This window comes from Gouania willdenowi, chromosome 1 (assembly GCF_900634775.1).
Source record: "Gouania willdenowi chromosome 1, fGouWil2.1, whole genome shotgun sequence".
NCBI classification, from domain to species: domain Eukaryota; kingdom Metazoa; phylum Chordata; class Actinopteri; order Blenniiformes; family Gobiesocidae; genus Gouania; species Gouania willdenowi.
The window spans coordinates 36,864,407-36,885,124 of NC_041044.1; the positions used below are offsets into that span (position 1 = coordinate 36,864,407).

General features: G+C 39.7%; 1 protein-coding gene across 3 annotated transcripts in view; it reads right to left on the reverse strand.

The window, feature by feature from the left end:
- Positions 1–18,323, reverse strand: part of nt5c2b (5'-nucleotidase, cytosolic IIb) — a 42,143-nt gene extending 23,820 nt beyond the window's left edge. For 2 of the 3 annotated variants that reach the window (XM_028459345.1, XM_028459335.1), the window contains exons 1-3: positions 18,061–18,323; positions 14,723–14,839; positions 7,141–7,214 (exon numbers count right to left, since the gene is read on the reverse strand). In XM_028459345.1, the coding sequence (XP_028315146.1) occupies positions 7,141–7,214; positions 14,723–14,820 (172 nt within the window). In that variant the 5' untranslated portion in view covers positions 14,821–14,839; positions 18,061–18,323. Of the gene's footprint in view, positions 1–7,140; positions 7,215–8,289; positions 8,669–14,722; positions 14,840–18,060 lie in introns of those variants that run through there. The other variant, XM_028459353.1, reaches the window with a different exon arrangement.
- Positions 18,324–20,718: the final 2,395 nt, after the last annotated feature.

The following is a 20,718-nucleotide window of genomic DNA, read 5'->3' on the forward strand; positions in this document are numbered from 1 at the left end:
CCCGGAAGCAGCCAGGCCAGCAGCAAGAGCGGGCAACCCGGGGGCCCCCGGCGACCACCACACGGCCAAGCAGCCCCCCGAACGCCCCCAAGATCCCAAACCGAGAGGCAACCATCGCCCCCCCCATACACACCCGAGAAAGCCCCAAGGAGCCAAGGACCCAGCGCACCACGCCACCAATCCAACCCCCAACCCCCAGACCCCCCACCCCATCACCCCCCACCCCCCCCACACCCCCGCGCCCAACCCCCCGAGGGGAGGGCCCAGAGAGCTCCCCGCCCGAGACCCCAGCGGAGGAGCCAAAGCCCACGCCCAGCAGACGACCAGAGCCACGCCGAACGGGCAGCCGGCGGGCACCCGCCGCCGGGCCCAGAGCCAGCAGGGACCCGACCCCAGGCCAGAGGGACCCGGAATGAACGCAGCACCAGGAGCAGCCCGCCCAGGGAGGACGACCACACCCCAAGCCGCATAAGGCACCAGGGGGCCGCCGGGAGTCTCCCCGTCGGCCCCCAGGCACCCCAACCTAGCCCCCCATGGCGCCCCAAATCACCTATTGTTGATGTCGCCCGCGCCACGGGCTTTAGTTTTTTATTTATTTATTTATTTTATTTTTTTAAAAGCCAGGGCCCCCTCCAAGGGCCAAGCCAGACCGCCTTGTGCATCCCCAGCACCCTGCCTCACGGGGCACTGCCCAAGCAGGGGCCGTACCATTAGGTATGCAAGGGCGCGGCACGCGGCACCCGCCCCGAAAGACCCCCGCCAGGACCGGCCCGGCCAGCCAGCCAATCACCCCGGGCCCCAGGAGCACCCCCCGGGACCAGGACCCCCCAAGGGCAAGTCCCCGGGCCAAGCCCCCCGGGTCGCACCCCCCACCCCCGCCCAGGACCCGGCCACAGCCCAGCAGGACCGCACAGCCCCGGACAGCCCAAGGCCAGCAGCCCAGGGCCCGCCGCCCCCCGGGCAGCGCCAGCCACGGAGCAGCGCCACCCACCGGCCCGCGAGCAACCGGCGATCCCCACCGCGGGGACGGAGGCACCCCAAAGGCACACATCAAGTGCGGAACCGCAGCCCCGAGCCAAAGATGCCCCGGACCCACCCACCAGTCCGCAGATGGCAGGACAGACCCACCAGGCGGCCGACAGCAACCTCCACCACCGGAACAGCTAGCGCCGCCCCCCAGTAAACAGCATCGCTCCGAGGCACCTAGCAACCCCGCCCCAACCCCGGTGAGGACACCAGCACAACCCCCCCACCACCCCCCCCCCCAACCGGCGAGGCAGGCCGCCCCAGGCCCGCACACCGCGGGGCCCGCCCCCAAGGCCACCAGCCGACGAAACAAGCACCAAGCCTCACCCAAGGGGAGGAAGCGTCCCCGCGCTCCACCAGGCCGACACCGCCCGGAAAGACCCCGCAAGGAGAGACCCCAGCAAAGCCCCCCCGAGACCCACCGCCACGCCCGACCACACCATCCTGATGTATTTTCACTCTATGTAGTGGCCCAGCCACCAACAGAGGGGCCAGGCCCCCACCGGAGAGGCCCAAATATGTGAGCCAACCCACCACCCTGTTATGGTGCCTCTCCATTCCCCAATGGAGAGGCACTTCCCTATCCCCTGTGTGAGTGTGTGTGTTCAGTGAATGTATGGGGTGTAATTAAAAGAAGGGGGATGGAGGGGAGCGGTGCTCCCCATCCTACCTCTGTGGATATACGTGTATGTGGTGTAATAGGCCGGAGGGTGTAAGTGAGGGTACACCCTCCGGGGGGTGGCATGTTGAGGTGTGATTAAAATTGGAGGGATTAGTAGGGTAACTAGAGGTGGGAGTGCCGCCCCCACGCCACTACATAGTGACACAGGTGGCGGCCCCCTCCACCCCCAGTCCCACCATCCAGCCCCCCAAGGGTTGGGTATGGGTGTGTGGTGCATATTGTGAATTGTGGTTTGAGTATTTTTTAAATAATGCCATTGGCTGATAACTCCTGTTTGCATACATGAAGGTCTGCTTTTGCAACCTTGCTATGTCCTTGACTCATGCATTTCTTCTGGGGTTCTTCCTTCCAAGCTCTTATCTCCCCTTCTTATGTTTCTCATGCTTTTGAGACAAACATACACACGCTCTTCGCCTCCGAGCTGAGCCGAGAGACGGCCTTACCGCGCTACTTTAATGGGATTGATGCAGGGTAATCTACTCCTGCTGCTCAGATTGCTTGGTAGGATGTTGTTTCTCAAGAGTTTGTGGACTAGGTCAACCTAAGCCAACATGTAGCACACGCACCCCTCACGTACAGCGTAAACAACCCACTACAAACTCCAGTTAAATGGGGTCATTCATACAACCAGGGGTTCTCTTTTTCTGGCCATATTTCCGCTACATTACTCCCATTTCTGCCACTTCATCAAATTTCAGGATTCAGTCATTTTCGGCACTTATAAACCCTATCCACCACTTTCCCACCTAATGTCGCATATGCTGACCCATTATTGTCCCTTTTACCTCCTCACCATATTTCCTGCTTATTTTTGTCAAATTTAACATTTAACACATTTACAATTTGTCATGCCCATTATTTTACCAGTTTAAACTAATTGTTCCTAATAATTGTTCCTAATAATTGTTCCAATATTGACACTTTAAACCCTTTTTGCCACCTTTTCTGTCCATTTTTGGCCACCCTAATTTTCACTTTTAACCAATTTCTGTGGTTTTTAAAATCCCATTTTGCCACCGTTTCCACCATTTTTGGTCACTTTTAACCCATTTTTGATTTCTGATTAAAACGAGGATTTACATCTTTAAGATGACTATATACTATGGCGCAAATAATAATAATAAACTTTCTAGATAACACTGGATATTATTCAGATCAATAAATACATGTGGTTAACACAGATTCATAGAACAATGGACTATAATTTTGCTGACTTTATGGATGGGGCCCAAAAAGCTCTCCCCTTTATTCCCCCTCATAGATGGCCCCATCTCAACATGACTGCTTTTCAATGTTCATGTCTGTTTTCAATCACCTTCAGGTTCTGTGGGGGTCCCCGGCCTCTGGCATCTTTATTTTAGGGGATGTGGGCTAAAAGGTTGAAAGAACTACTGATCTAAAGCATGTCAAACAACCATTATCTATATACAAGGCTGGAAACTTCTCCATCTATCTTTAACCATTATGGTGAAATGGAAGTGTTTTGTCACAGAATAATGCAGCTATCAAGCAGATTGGGAAAGAACTTAAACTAACTAAACTCCAGCCAAAAACCTGTGGAGAAACTAGGAAAAATCACTGTGTATCTTATACGCCACAAGGAGAACGCATGAAGCAATGATAACACATTCTCTATTAATCTAGTTAACAAAACCAGTGCGAACGTTTAACCCCACGATGGGTGAAAGGCGGGAAATCCAATATACAGCATGTTGCTATACAGTAAATTAAATAGCAGGAAAGCCTCAACATCGCTGAAATTCCAGGCCTCAAAGATCAAACTTCACACTTTAGTGTGATGATATTGCAATGAGATGCTGCATCTCACATGAATACCAGATATACGGCTTTGGTGGTTTATTGAAGATTTTAGACTGGGGTGTCAAACTCATTTTTGTTCAGGGGCAAAATACGGACCAGTTTGATGTCAAATGGGAAGATTATAGACGGGAAAAAGAGCAATTTCTGCATTTATGTGTACTTTCACATAGAAATGATATGTGAAGTATGTAAAGCAAAGACAATATCTTAGCAATAAATGAGACATCAGTCCCTGCAGGATCTCCACTTCAGAATATATTGTGACCAATTTTTATTTAATTTGAAGGGATTTTGTTAATTTGTGAATAATTCCAGCATTTTGGAAAAATTTAGAATTTTTTTCCAATAACTGAAATGAAATAAAAACTGTGCAGTACCAAATATTGTGGAATTTCATTAAATTTGTATATTTTGAGTGGCTGAGACATCTACTAACTGTATTAGTTGGTAATTTACAAAATGATTCACATTTCCTCTGTCATAATTAATCCTGCGGGCCAAATTGGATGCTCTTAAGGGCCGAATTGGGCCCCCAGGCCTTGGGTTTGACACATGTTTTCAGACACAAGCAAAATATAATTTTGTCAAAAAAAAATAATAATTTGAGACAGTCTCTCCTAAGGTTTAACAATTTGTCATTGGATTAGCTGCACTACGTCAGAAGGAAAAGTTGATGTTGATGGCATTATTATTGCATAACAAAAACCCAGAAACAGATCTTTGTAATTATGATTTTAAATACGCTGCAAAATTATATTGTTTATAATAGTATCCTCTCCCATATATAATACAATTATTACTTAGTTCTCCAGTAGCATGGAAGAGGGGCTTATTTATTATTATTTAGAGAAATATGAATATATGGCTTTGTGGATTATATACACAAATCTTTAAATCGTCTTTGAAGATAAATGGATAAATACATTTGGGAGGTTTTTGTCAGATTTGCATGTATTGACTCAGCTCTGGCAGCTCTTTAGACAGCATTTTGCACAGTTGAACACCTCCTAAAGACCCGCTCTACAGTGAACCAGGCTGCTGTGCACAAAGCGCAAACCATTGTGTAAAAGTGATGAAGTGCTTCAGCAGTTAAAACCTGAACGCCGTCCACAGACACACCACAGCCAAACATTAACACTTGGTTATGAGTGCTAATAAACAAAGTCTTGTCTACAGCTGAGTGGTGGGGAAAAGGGGGTGCAGAGCAGTGGAGGCCCCGCATTCTCAGGGGAGCTATCAATGTGAACTCAAAAATCAAAAGTGACCTACTTTCTTATATACTGTAAGTCACAGTAAAAGTATGTATAGATTAGGGGAGAAGGAAAACTGGAGTCACAGAACAAATTGGATATTTACATCATGCTATTAGTCAGTCGAGAAAGTAGTTGTCCACAAAAATTGACTTTAAAACAGCCAACTGGAAATGAGATGCAGATTAGCACAAAAAGTAAATTGTACATGATTAAAGATTGAGGATGCTTTCAGATCAGGACAGTAGGTGATCATTTTAACTACTTTATTTTGCTTGCAAAATATGAAAATTAAGACAAAATCCCAGCTCATTAATTGACCAATATACAGTGGGGCAAAAAAGTATTTAGTCAGCCACCAATTGTGCAAGTTCTTCCACTTAAAAAGATGAGAGGCTTGTAATTTTCATCATAGGTATACCTGAACTATGAGAGACAAAATGAGAAAAAAAAAAATACAGAAAATCCCATTGTAGCATTTTTAATGAATTTATTTGCAAATTATGGTGTAAAATGCTGGCTGGTGGCTGACTAAATGCTTTTTTGCCCCACTGTAATGTAATTAAATAAAGATAACCTTCTCTTCACAATCAAACAGCTGCATTATATAAATACTGGTACACTGTCTTAAAATAACTTTTAAGGGTTCATTGAGTATTCATCAGCTGTGTTCAAAATGACATACTCTATTAGCACACAGCACTGTCTCTAGGAAGTTTCATTGTTGTATGATTTCATTTCTTCTCGTGCTTCTTAAATTATTTTGTTGTAAAACATTGACAAACCTAATCAGAACCTCACCTCTCATTTTTTTCATCAATAAGTTGCTGATAATTTGCACTGAACCTCCCATTATTTACCATAAACCACTAAATGTCACGTGATATGTGATGACAGTGGGGACAGGTCCACTGCCGAGTCCATGGTGCAATTCTTTTATTGCAGCTTGTGCAGATGTTGAACTAGTGCTTATGTAATCCACCCACTAACACGTGTTGAGACAAAAGAGTTAATGATAATGTTATGGGGGATTGTCGTATACACAAGAATGCTGTAAGACAATCCTCTCACCCTATTGATATGTTTAATAGAGTTAGAACAGGTGTGTCAACTCGTTTTAGTTCAGGGACAAAATATAAAGTTGTTTGATCTTAAGTGGGCCACAGATTTTAGGTGGGAAAACGAGTAATTTCAACAAAATTATGTAAAGTTCCAAAAATATCCAAGCAATAAGTGACGGATATCAGTCATTGATTTTGTCACATAATTTCGGGAAATTATGAGAAGTAATTTCAGGAAAATGTAATTAGTTCTTTGAACAATTTGAGATTTCAAATGACTGCAGCCATGTGATCAAAGCATGGGAAAATTGTGATCCTCCAAATATTGTTTCATTACATTTGTGTATTTAGAAAGGCTGAGATATCTACAACTGAATTATTTGGTAATATTGTATATACAATAACGTGTTTTTTACTTTTTCCTGCGGGCCGAATTGGATGGTCTAAAGGGCTGGGTTTGGTCCCCGGGCCTTGAGTTTGACACAGGTGAGTTAGAAGGAGGTTCAATATTCAAATAAACCAAACCTGACGATATAAAAAAATAGTAAACAGTGAAATATTATATAAAAATTTGACCAAAAGGTAGAGCTGAAGATCTTTGCCCGAATCTAACGGACCAGGTTCGGGCCGGGTTCAGTCTTAATTTCTATCATTGTACACGGGCTTGGGCTTGTCTCGGGCGCTGTGTGGTAAATTAGCGGTCTAGTGATGTGTCTCAGTTAGCATGAGAAAGATGCACAAATGGATGCTGAGGAGCTAAATCGAATATTGGCCTCTGGAAAAAAAATACATTATGTTGAGCTGTGTGAATGTACAAATTATAATAATGTTGGACTGTAATGGCCCGCATTCTGTTGGGCTCGGGCCAGATCAGATTGAACTTTTGAGGCCCAATAACAACTCTACCATGAGGACAATTTTTAAACCAAATTTAGAATGTGCTGCATTTTTAGATTTTTAGATCGACTAAGTTTTTATCATTTTGGGGAAAGACCAAAGGTGTCAACTACTATACTGTATGTTCTGTAATTGATTGCTAAACAAGATTTGGTTTCTAAACAGTTGGGACCCGGCCAGCAGCACAGCATTAGCCCCAGTATTGCTGATGCGTTTCCGTCAGGTCTGATTTCAAAATAAAGCTCCAGTAAATGGTGTCATTAGTTTACATGGGCCAGTAATGAAATACATCTATTTAAACAGTTTTTCTGTTTTTTAAAACAAACCATTTATATCTTGTTATATTTGATAACCAAGGTTTGATTGCAGCAATGATCCCAAAATGAGTGTGAATTATAGTTACCTGCTAAAGTGTAATCCATGTCGAAGCCAAAGCACTTAATCTTCTCCATGGCCAAGCTTCTGTTGACAAAGACTCTGGAAAACATGTTGAGATGCACGTTTTAGCTTCAGAGTGCAATCATCAAAAACTGGATTAGCATGTTCAAGAGCAGAGGCTATTCTTGGAGGCAACATGTTTATTTAAAATCACATTGGCTTTACTCTGTAAGCCTCCAATATCCCAACCAGAGCCTCTAAAGAAAGCCAGTATTACACCGTCACATTTTATTCTCATTATTATGAGATGGACTTACAGTTTTGGAGTACTTTGTGTTCAAGTTCAAGCTTTTTCTGATTCTGATTTATGTTTTCATCAAAAATAATTCACTCCATCATCAACGTTGGGTATTTGGGCAAATAATAAAATGTCTCTTGAATCTTTATAAGAAAGTGTCATAAAACTCTACACAAAAACTCACAGCTTCAGAATATCTCTGTAAATACATAAATTTCCCATTGTTTTCTTTGTGTTCATATGAAGAATAATGTAACTTTTACATTCTAATTTAGTTTAATTGAGAGCAGCTGTCAGAATAAAATTCACAGCCACTCTGAGAAGATAAAATTCGACATCAAAGCTATCTGGGTTCTGTCAAAGCGTTACTCCCTTACAAAATAAAAGCATGAAGGAAGGTCCCTCTGAGACTGCTGCATCAGTAGTGCACTTTGCTCACTGTCTTCAGTCCACATTACATGGACTTTGATGACTGATTTACATTTAAATAGCTTCTTTACTAAGCTACTAATCCACCTTGTTCTAATCTTTCTAGCACTTTCCTTTAAAAATACATCTTTTGTGAAAATACAAAGTGGCTTCCATGACACTCGTTACATCGCCTGACAGAAAAGACAGCTACACACACTGCTGGATGGACCAACGTGACATATCTTTAACAGCTGTGATGGTGTTGAATACCTAACTGAGTTTCTAAAAGTTTCCAAACATTCAATCATGGCAAAAAATAAATAACCCGGGACTGGATGTAACTTAATCTGGAAACAATCAGAAACATCACAATGAAAAGACAGCAACAAGCGTAAGTAAACACACATGAGTGGCTCTATCTTGCCATCGTACCATGGTAGTCATTTCCTGTAAAAAGCCAAATACCTTGCAGCAGATCCATAGTGAGTAAGTTCCCATTTAGAGCTTAATAATCCAGGACACGATGGGCAGTACATTCTGTGCAACATTAAACCTCGGTTTGACTCTTGGTTGGTTCAACCTGTTCCGGCAGCTGTGGCCCACGAACAATAACCCCCCCTCTCTCTCTCTCTCTCTCTCTGCTTTCTTGTCATTCAAACAATTTCTGTCTTGTTGCAAAAACGATTGTGGCCATTCCGTGTCCTTCTCTGTTGTTGTGTGTAGTCAGACCGGGCGGTTGTTGTTGTGCCACATCATGTTTTGCGGGCTCTCAAAGACATCCAGAACAATCACAAGTCAGGTGGAATCAAGCAAGCCGGAGCCCAGAGCGACAAGCTGCCTGCATTACTCAGATCCAGTCCTATATAAACACGTGAGGGCGGGGGAAGTCCACAATGGGTTGAACTGCAAACAGCCGGAAACTGTTGATAACAATTCACTGGGATTTATGAATAATACAATATAGACAATAAAACATGAATCACAATCATGGTACTAATGTTATATTAAGTAAAATACAACAAATGGTAAATGGACTTGATTTATATAGCGCTTTATCACCACACTGAAGCAGTCTCAAAAGCGCTTTACACATCAGCTCATTCACCCAATCACTCTCACACACCAATGGGACAGGACTGCCATGCAAGTGATGAGGGTTGCAATACTACATTATCTACAGCAGTTACTCACAATTGGAGCCCATTTTTGGCTATCTTTGCCCTTTTTCTGCAACTACACCAAACTTGCCATATTTTAGCCTATTTTCATATTTTTTTCTTGCTATAGTTTTGCTCCTCCATCAAATTTAAATGCCTTTTATGCAAATGTTTTGTACATTACATTACAAAGGTTGATCTATTTGATGTACAGGACTGTGATTTATGTACAGCACTTTGATTGAATTTGCTCTATAAATAGATTTATTATAATAATACTTTTTTTTTTTTAAACTGGATTGACTTTCGGGGTTAAATAAATCTGAACCCGCAAATCAGTTATTTAGAGATGGATCATCACGTAAAAAAATGCTCCATTTGGAGTAAACCAGTCTGACACATTTGTTTACAAATTACGTCAAGCAATAGTGAGTAAATAAATTTTAAAAAAATTCACAGAAAGTGAAGCAAATACATTTATAATCCTTTTATTTGGGGTTTAAAAAAAAAAATCGTGAAAAATAAAAAAAGAATCTTCCAATGAGCGCTTAATGAAGGGTTAGTAATAAGGATGCACTAGCCAATTGATCAGTGCCAATTTCCCTTATTTTGGGGGCTCGGCGATCGGCCGATCTTTGCATATGAAACCGATCTTTTTCGCCAATCTTTTCTACCTCCACAAAAGTCTTAAAGTCAGCCACTGTCTCCTTCTGCTGTGAGATAACTGATAGACCCGCCCACCAGCTCATGTGTGCATGTGCCTGCGTGCGCATACCTCTGCTACACAGGAGTCAGGCTTGGTTAGCTTAGCATGTTGGCAGTTCGGCAGTAATACGCAAAAGAGAGCAAAGAATCGCAATTTGTTATTCCTGAAACGCAGAAATAAGTCCTGCTGGAGCTGCAAACAAAACGCTACCTTATTCACTTTCACATTAGAAACCACCACACTAGTATGTAGCATTTGAAGCTAGAAATCAAGCTAATGCTAAAGCTAAGCTAGCGGGGAAAAGAGCCAGTGGGCTGCTGTTAGTGCTTATGAGCAGTGAAAAGAGCAAATTGATGGAGTTCATGGCTTTGGACATGAATAAAAACCTTCCACTAATGAAAAAGTGACTGTAATAAATGAGAGAACAAACTAACCTGTACCATGTTCATAATGTCAATACATGTTGACTTTTGAAAATGTTACACATGATGCACTTTATTATTTTTGTAAAATAATTTAACTTTTAGGAGCTTTTATCCTTTTTCTTACATTTAAATATCCACAAAGCTGCTGCATTTGAACATTTTTTTTAATTTTTGCTCTACAAGGAAACTGAAAACAAGGAAACCACTTTATTGGTCGGCAGTGTAACCTGTTGGACACGTTTTAGTTTTTAAAGTGTGAAAAATAAAAGACTAAAGGAACTGATATAATTTAGTATTTTGGACTGCAATGTCCTAAACTTTTCATTTATATTTGAGATAACTATGTGCAGTTAAAACAAGTTTGTTATCGTTTCACAGGTATTGTTCAACGTTTTACAATGAAATAAGATTGGAATATTCAAGGTGTACGCTCTGTTTAAAAAAAAAAAAAACATCGGGATCGGACAAAAAATTATAATCGGTGCACCCCTAATTAGTAACCAATGATAGCCTGCGTTCCTTCTATTTTGTTTCTATGAGAACAGTTTAGACTTAATCACCCCTGAACAATCAAAACAAACACATTGGTTCTCTGTCAACATTCCTCCATCCTGAGCTGGCATAAGCCTTTAGAAGGTGACTTAAATTTAAATCTTTTCTATTTTTGTGGTACGTTGTCATCTGGAACGCAGCCTCATCCCGGCTACCAGTGGGAGGCTGTAAATGATAACGTGAGCTTGTATTGACAGTGGGAGGGAGGACTCTGATGCAGTCAGCCTTGACTTTGGTCCAGCTGACAATAAAATCACTACAAACGGCTTACGTACATGGACCCACATGGTGCCACCTTTAAGACAATCTCTGACTAAGTTGTCCTCCATCTGGGTGCACCAGAGCAGCAATCTGTCAGATTTCTTCAGCTGTGCTCTAATCTCTTGCTGACAGTGACTGGAGTCGTAGTGATAAAACCAGTAGTGAGCAAGGGTGGGTGGTCAGTGGTCAGCCCTCTGCTATGTGACGCACAGGCTTAGTCCGGCTCCTACTATGATGGATCGGCCTTTGTCTCTGAGATAAACAAAAGGTCACCCCTCGAATAACGAATGATTCAATAGCTGAGGAACATGTCGTGTGCACCTCGATTGAGCAAGATTTCTATTTGCTTTGCAAATATGTACAGAAGGGGAGGCAGCAGGTTATTTGACAGCCCACACGAAGGTAGCGGAAATTCACTGACATATGGCATTTATGGCAAACACGCTTTAGAGTTAAACATTAAACAACAGCCATCGAATCAACTCTGACATGATTTCCACCAGTGACGTGTAGGCAAGGTAGGCAGTACCTACCCAAGGGTGAATTGATATTTTGATTATTTGTTTTAATTATAATATAATTATAAATTATTTATTTTTCCATTTCCGATAGCCTACAGTACCTATAAGTTTGAAAGTGTCAGCATTTTGTGTTTTTCATAGCCCAAATGAGTAAACACCACTATTTCCTGGTACGGCAGGAAATAGTGTCTCCTTCTGTCTCACTCTGCTGTAAGGAGGAGCACATTGCTGCTCTGCCTCTGGCCCCATAGCGTGTTTTTATGTGTTTGCGCATTCACAGTCAGTTCCCCAAGATGAAAATCATTTACGTAACCGTAACTGTGCTATGCTAAATGCTATACGTAAGTTCACAGTGCATTAGTGAATTGATAAGCGTGGCTGCTGCTACGATCTCTAGCTAGTGGGCGGGATAACGCTACAGGCAGGATGACAGCGCTAGAGACAATACAGAAACTTTCTTTTGAGGTAAAAGGACAGCTTTTAAAAGATGGGAGACCTGAGTTACCAGACCTTCAGCAAAGGTAAGGTCAGAATTTTTTTTGTATTTACTACAGTGAATGGTACAAAAGGAAGGATTGGTTTTGTAGATATGCCTCACTGAGGCTGTTCTGAGTGGTTGTCATTTTCTCCGCGTTTCTGTGTTTCCAACACAAACAACGAATGCGTTGCCATGTCATGAGATATATCTTGTTGGGAGAGTATGGAGGCTGCTATTGAATAATTGTTTAAGTTTCTTTAATGGTGTTTTACAATGTTGATTTTGTTAGATTAACACTTGCCAGCAGAAACATATGGAATTGTCATTGGTGTTGATGTGGGTGGTCTCCCGTTGCAATACCCTGCCTACCCAACCCTAGTGCTCACGGCACGTCACTGATATCCACTGCTTCTTGCAACATTTATTAGGGCCACAGTTGCCTTAGATTAGAGTACATGTGAAAAACTCAAAGCCTGAGAGCCAAATCTGGTCCTTTAGACCAGAGGTTCTCAAATGTTTTAGGCTGAAGTCATTTCTCTTATTTTTGAAACCAAGTCCTCCTTTGTCCAACTACAACATTTTGCTTGGAAAACAATATAAAAACAACTACAGAACATAACGATGAAATCAATGACAGACAACACACATTTTAAATAATCTCATTTTGTAAATAAGTGGAAAGAAACAGTATTTAGTGTTCCCATCCTTTTTTGGATCGTGACCCCATTCAAGAATTTCTGGCGATCCCAAAGACATTATTTTTTCAAGAATTAGTTTTTGATCATGTTTGAGCTCAGATATGTATTCATTGATGTTTAAGATTGTGTGTGGTTTTAGTATTAAAAAAATAATAATTACAAAATTTTTTTAAATCTATCTAAATTTTTCAGAAATTTCAGGTGACCACACATAGGCTCCTGATCCGATTTAGTGGCTCCTGAATAGATTTATTTCTATAGTTTTTATCATTTCTCCCAAGTACCCCTTGTAGTGCCATTGAATACCCCGAGGGGTACACGTACCCCCATTTGAGAAACACAGCTTTAGAGAAGTGATTCTCAACTGATGGGTTGTGGACCTGTGCTGGGTGGGCCATGGACAGCTGGAAATATATATGATTTATGTCTAAAAAAAAAAAAAAACTAAATTTGAGTGGTTGATTTCTAAAAAAAAAAAAAAAGTAGGTCGTGAATTAATGACCGAGGCAAATATCTCAGTTGGTAAGTTGACACATCTTTATGAAACTTGACTCAGTTATGTCAGGTTAGTTCCTCTATTACCCCACCAAATTTCATTTGGATCAGATCTCGATTACACATTTCATCGCATTTTTTCAAAGAAATGGGGTGTAAATACATTTGGACCTACTGTATGGTTATTAATGGAGATACAAATGTCTTCCAAGCCTTTAAAGTGTGAACGATCATGGTAGAATGATCAGGATCACTGATCCAGATAACTGCTAATATCTGACAAAGAGGATATTTCGCATTTTGAGTGCTTTTGTTTTTATTCTGAAATTGTTGACAGAACAAATTTTCTTCAAAGTCCTCTAATTTTCCCTAAATTATTTCAGAACTTTTTTTTTTTAAATCGATATAAAATTGTTCACAAATTTAAGGATATTTAAAGTGAAGATCCTGCAGTGAGTGAAATTTGGCACTTAGTTCTGGATTTTGTCTGTGTATTACATACGTTACATATGTTATACATGGAAGTGCAAACTAGGGCACAATAATGTTGAAATTACTCATTTTTTCCAGCTTTATTCTACTGTCCACTTATAATCTAACTGCTCCGTATTTGGCCCCTGAAGTAAAAATGAGTTTGACACCCCTGCCTTGGAGCATTTCTATTCCAAAGTGCAGGAAAAAATTACATCCAGCCATGAGAAATAGCAAATTCCCTGTTTTTTTTTTCTATGGCAGAGATCTTGCTTTACTGTACTTTTTATTTTCTTTTTTTAATTTACTTTAAATATACACTTCCCTTATTATTCATGTACGGCTGGGCGATTTTGTCTAAAAAAAATATCTCCAATTTTTTAAAAGAAAAATTCGAGTTTCGATTCAATTTTTGATTTTTTTTTTCTTTCAATACACTTAAAAATGACTGCAGACATCATATATATTGTCAAAAGTGCAACTTTATTGCTGTGATTGTCCTCAAGACTTAAAATGCATAGAGCCTCATTTACTTTTCATTAAACAATTTCAAGCTTTAACTCAGGTTTAAGCAAAAGTGCAACAGCAACTTCACAGTAGCTTCAATTTTCTGATTAAGAAATCAGATAACTACATATTTTATAACGTATAACATTACAATTTAAAAAATAATAAACTCTTCTCTTAGTATCTCAGCATAGTGCGAATATAAAAAATGAAACATGCCTGTGGTGCACATATAGCGTACTCAAAGGGTAAACAAATGTAAACAAAGAGGGGGCTGGCTGACATCGCCCTACGGTAACCCACAAGGACGGAATGCGAAAAAGTCCAAGAAACTGTGGTGGGAAAAACAATTAAAAAATTTAAATTAAAAAAAAGAATTACAATTTTTCTCATCTACAAATTCTATGAATCGATTAAATCATTTTTTTTTTGCCCAGCCCTATATTCATGTTTACTTTAGTTTTTTGCTTTGTACAAAATTTGCAAAATTTTTATTTTGCAAATTTTTCTCAAATTTGCAAAATAAAAATCGTTTTTATCTACAAATTCGATCATTTTTTTTGCCCAGCCCTATATTCATGTTTAGTTTAGTATTTCTGGATATGATAAGCTGAATGTGTTTCTCACCTGTGATAGGGCTCCCTTCTGTATTTTTTCATTGCCAGCCCGTCCATATTGGCAGGCAAGTCTGCATAGTTCTGAAGTCTGTCACTCCATGAAGTCATCTTGAGACGCGATCAATGTCTAGAAAAGAGGTAAAACATAGGATGAATGTTTTTGCTTCAAGCGCGTCACATCAGCGTAAATCAGAGTAGAGGAAACCATTAAACCAATGTAAAGTCAGAGAAGGTCAGGATAATTTAATCATGAGAGAAATCCAATCACTGTAACTAAAGACAGGAGCTTTCTAAACTCTAAACGATGATCCTCACAATAGAATCATTATCAATCCGTTAAAAACTCTGCTTTGCCTTTATCTGAGTAGTTGACATAGCAGAGGGGTAAAGGGTGAAAGCAAAGAGGTGAATGAGGTTAAAACAACAATAAGAAAAGACTAAAGAGATTTCTGCTATTCGAGTCTTATTTGTTGATTTTGTTGATGTGAATGGACAAACATTCAATCTATTCCCTCCTGTAATCCTGTATTATTGACACATTAACAGGTTGCTATTGTGTCTGGGGAAGATAAGACAGATCAACGATTAGCCATCTATTAGCGGAGCCACAAGCAGTCAAATCAAGAAAAGATCTAAGTTTAGCTTCAGAGCAAACCAAACAAAAGCTTTGACTTGTTTACTTGGTTGAATGTGTTTTTTACTCAACTTTAGGAGCATACAAAAGTATTTCCAAGAAGCAATCTGTGATAATAAAGCAATGTTCACTCATAACAAATGAGGGATTACCTGTTAATAACAGTTATTATAATTTTGAGAGTGGAATTTGTGGATTATTTTTTAATTATTCTAAACAAATAAAATTCAATGGCAAATTATTCTTGTATAACACATTTTTATATATGATTTTTTTTAATTGATGACTACATTTTAGTCCTTTGTTACTATTTTCTTATTTGCTATTTTTGTTTTATCATATACAGTATATACAATTTTTTTGTAACAATTTGTAACTTTACTTACACTGTAAGAACAAATCATAGGATTTTGTTATTTATTTGACTAAATAAGCTATTTTACATGAGTTACTAATTCATTACCCATTTTAAGTGAATTGGTCATATTTGCCTTCACTTTATTCAATAGTTATTTTCTAAATATGGGCTTAATACTCACAACATAACCAGCAACCCATCAGGCACAATCCTGCTTCTCTAACAGGTTAAGTAGGTTTGGCTGTCAAAACTGCTCTTAAAATCTAAAATTTAGTAGTACAATTACCCTTGTAACTTTGTATCTATTACCTTTTGTATGTGACAAATTTATATTTTCTAGCAGTTTATAAAATAAACTTAAATATCCATCTATCTGTCCATTTTCTGATCTGTTTGCTTCTTTTTTCAGGGTCGCAGGGTTCTGCTGGTGCCTATCTCTAGCTGTCAATGGGCTCTAGGTGGGGTACACCCTGGACAGGGCGCCAGTCTATTACAGGGCAACACATACACACTGACAACCCACACGTAAATTCACTCCTAGGGCCATACAGAGACAACGATCATCATGAGCTGGAGCACCCAGAGGAAACCCAAGCAGCAAGAGGAGAACATGCAAACTCCGAAGTGTCCACCACAGGACTTGAACCCAGGACCACACCACTGTGTTACCTAAACTTAAATATTGCAACAAACATAAGCAAATTTCCTCAGCGAATATGTAAATAAATGTATGTATTGATTTTCACAGATTGTCGTCTGAATGCTTCCTGCATTCTTCCCACCGTGTGCATTAGTTGTTTTTATTTTTTTTTTAAAAGATACTTAATACCAGCAATCAGAGGCTGCTTTAACCATTCGATTTTATTGATTGTGATTGATGCTCCCAAAATGAATTGAAGTTTTGAGGATTTATGAAACTTTTTATTTTTAATCAGATTGACATTTGGCCTAATTCATTGAATAACAGCAACAAAAAGAGCATTAGCAGCAAGTAATACAGCAAAAACAACAACAAATAAGGTCATAAGATTGCAAAAGCATTTCCAAGAAGCAATCTGTGATCATGAAGCAGTGTGCTACACAAATAAGGGATTACCGGTTAATAACAGTTATTATCACTGCCTTAGTTTGAAGATGGAATTGGTGGATTATTTTTAACCATTGTAAACAAATAAGATGTTATAGCTTATAATAATAATAATAATAATTATTATTATTATTATTATTATTATTAATAGTGTACAAAGGCCCAAACAGGGACAGGAGTTGTAAATTAGCATTAGCTACACACTCTGTTAATGGTTCCCAATATTTTTGTCTTGTGTACCCCCATTTTATCATAACTAGGGTTGTGAAAAAAAATCGATTTCACGATATATCGCGTTTTTTTTGGGTGCCGATTTAAAAATATATATTTTTTTTTTATTGATTAAAAAAAAAAAAATTCTTCTGATATTTAATCAATATTTTTGTTATTGCATTTTTCACATTTTCGTGGACGTGTGTTTTCTACTGCTGGAGACATTGTCACTTCTCAGCGGAGCAGCCTAACTACTGGCCATGTTGACCAGCTCCTGTTCCTACATAAAAAACATTTTCTATTTTATTTTAATTGTTAAATCTACCCCCTGCAATGTGCTCCTGAACCACTGGCTCTATGTGCATCCCATCATTTGCAAACTTATTTTGTATCTATGTCGAGTTGCATTTTCCCTGTCAAATAAATAAATAAATAAATAAATAAATAAATACAATATAAGAGCTGACTGATTGTGGGATGTCTGTGGCTGGCAGACAGAGCCTAAAGTGGGATGTTTTATTTCTTCTCTCACAGCCTCTCAGTGGGTCTTTGGAGGGTCCATTGGGCTCTGCAGGCGGCTGTGGTTCTGCAGAGAACATGAGCAGAGCCATTGGTTCAGCTGCAGTGCAAACAGACAGTGGAGGAGGAGGAGGAGGAAAACAGAGCTGAGCTGGCTTTGTTTTCTCAGCTCCAGCAGAGCTGAACTCGACGTTTACTGCACTCTTAACGTCAGCTGTCACTAGCCTTCGTGGTGTTGTCAACACATTTGTTTATTGTTACAAATGTGACGAGCAAAAACACTGAACGGTGGACGTGTACGTGTAAAAAAAAAAACCACGTATAAGAATGTTTACATGACGGTGAAAGAATGAGTGTCCCGTACCAGCAGCTCAGCTATAGCTAGCTATAATAGCTCAATTACCTCATGCATGGGCCGCTGGCGACTTGTGGGAAAAGCCTTTCAAATGACTTAATGATTTTTTTTTTAGGATTTATATGGTTCCGATGCCCAACTGATTGACAAAGTGCGTAGGCAGATTACATTACTGTACTCACCTTACTGAAGCGCTGTCAGTTTGTGTGAGCATGCGCAGTAAGTCGTGAGAAAAGTCGGAGGCAAAGCGGGAGGTCTGTGTCAAAGAGCAGCCGAAGAAGAGCAGCCAGGGGATGAATGTCCGTTCTCTGTCCGCTGGAGTACTGTGTGTGTGTGTGTGACTGTATATATGTGTGTGTGTGACTGTATGTATGTGTGTGTGTGTCTACTACTCTTTATCTTTCCTCTTGTCTGTTCTCCGTGTCTCTCTTCCTCTTGCTGCCAGCCCTTGTTATAAGAAGGCTGGGGGCGGGGCTGTCTATAAAAGGCGGAGCTAACTGTCGTCGTGGCATGGGTACGTTAGCACTCACACATAATAACAAACAATACAGTACACCTATCAGGGTTGGGGTCAATTGCAATTATTTCAGTTACAATTACGTTTTCAATTACCCATGCTCAATTTCAATTCAATTATGATCACAGTGACCAGCATTTTTCCAATTACAATTGTTTTTATCCTCAGAATGTCAATTACAATTTCCTTCACAATTACTAAAGTTAAATTACAATTAATCACAATTACTGAGCATAAAAAAAAAAAAAACCTAACTAGAACTGCAAGCAGTTTTGAAAGGGGGCCAAACCTTCCCTCGCGACTCAGACCCCAGGTTTTGTGGAGCCCATGGAAGTACGTCGTCAGGAAGGATGACGGGCTTGGGCCGAGCGTCAGGACACAGGCCAAGGTGCCATTTGCAGTGTTGCAATAGTAATGGGTGTGGCCCAGCCCAGGTGATTCAGTGCTATTCAGGGAATCTGTGGATATCATCTGTGACGACGAACCGCTAGCCTGTAGCTCTCAACCAGCTGTTCGAAACAGGATTCATCCCTCTGGTGCGTTTTACGCCCTATTCGCATGAGATTAGTTTTACCTATAGGACCACATGCGATTTGTAAAATTCCCCCACAAATTACCTACTATATTTTGCTGAACTCCAAGGTCCTGTGATAATATTAATCCAATGCGAATAGGCCTCTGTTATTTGGACAGAAATGGGCGGGATCTGATGCGTGATTACGCATTGTTTTGTTTCTGGGACCCACGTTTATATACTTTTTGCCAATTTTAAGGTTTCTTCTTGCGTCCAGTGCCTACTTTTCTTCTTAGCATCCATCATGTTGAAAACAATGTTACGCAATACACATCGCGTTGACATCATATCCGGGAGATGTCCGTAAATTTCAGCAAAATCTCAGGCTTTGGTTATCCCGTGCAAACGTTGGGGGGGGGTCATTTATGTATTAATCTTTATATGCCCATATACAATCTCAGTACGATGCAATCCCAGTACGCGACACCGGCTATGCTCAGCATGTCTGTGCAGGCCCTCTCGGAACCCATAAGGAATGCTTTGTAACGACTGACATTAGAAAAAACTGATTTTACATGGGAGTCTATGAGAGCAGTCTGGGCGATTTTCTATTTAACTGAGATTGCCCAAAAGGGGCGGTACTTCATGGAGCACGGCCCTGCGCTGATTGGACAATGACAGAGAGAAGCTCAAACTGTCTGGAACTGTCACCGCCCTGTAACACTGTGGAAGAATATGACAGAAAAAAAATCACTCCTTTTTCCGCTTTGGTAGGGCGTCGTCCTGATCGCCCTTATGAAGAAACCGCCCATGGTTTTTCTGGTGTGGGCATCTGAGCCATTTTTGTCAGTATAACCCTTGATTTAAATTTTTTTTAAATGGTAAAATTTGGGAAAGCTTGATATGAAACATTTTAATAATTATAATTGAATAATTTACATAAGTGTAGAACTGTACATAAGTCTAACATTGTTCCTCAGTTTTGCTTTAAATTATATTTGACAATTTTAATAGAATTTTTGTGGCAATTACAAAGTCAGTTATCTGAAGAACTCAGTTACAATTGTGACAGCAACAGATTTTTTGAATTACAATTACAATTATAATTGTATATATATATATATATTTAGATTTAAATTATAATTACATCATAACTGTAATTAATTACCAATTACAGGATTACAATTATAATTGACCCCTACCCTGACACCTATCACCACTATTAGTATTTTATTACTATTGAATAACAATAATATTAATGAGGAGCAGAGTGAATTTAGCGCATTTCAATAACAAGTGCTTTACAGAGACTGCTTTTATCGGTTGATTTTTATTGATTGTTATCAATGCTCTCAAAAATAATTGATGTTTGGAGGATTTATTAAACTTTTTATTTTTCCCCCTTAATTAACATCAGATTTACATTTGGCCTAATTTATTGAACAACAAAAACAAAAAGTAATGAAAATAATAATAATAATTATTATTATTATTATTATTATTATTATTATTATTATTATTATTATTATTAATCATCATCATAGCAAAACACATTTGTGCGTATGCCTGTGATTTAAACAAAAATAAATCACAGGCATACGCATGTGTATATATATGTATATTTATATCTTAGGACTGTGATGATGGCATATAATGACGGTACAATAAATAGAAAGAGTGATGAATAGATGGATTGAACTAAATAAAAGAAACTGTAATATAAAAGATCTTACAGCAGAGGGCAGCAAACTACAGCCTATGTTGTTTCAGATACTGAATGCTTCCAAACGTTTTAGGCATACCTAAATT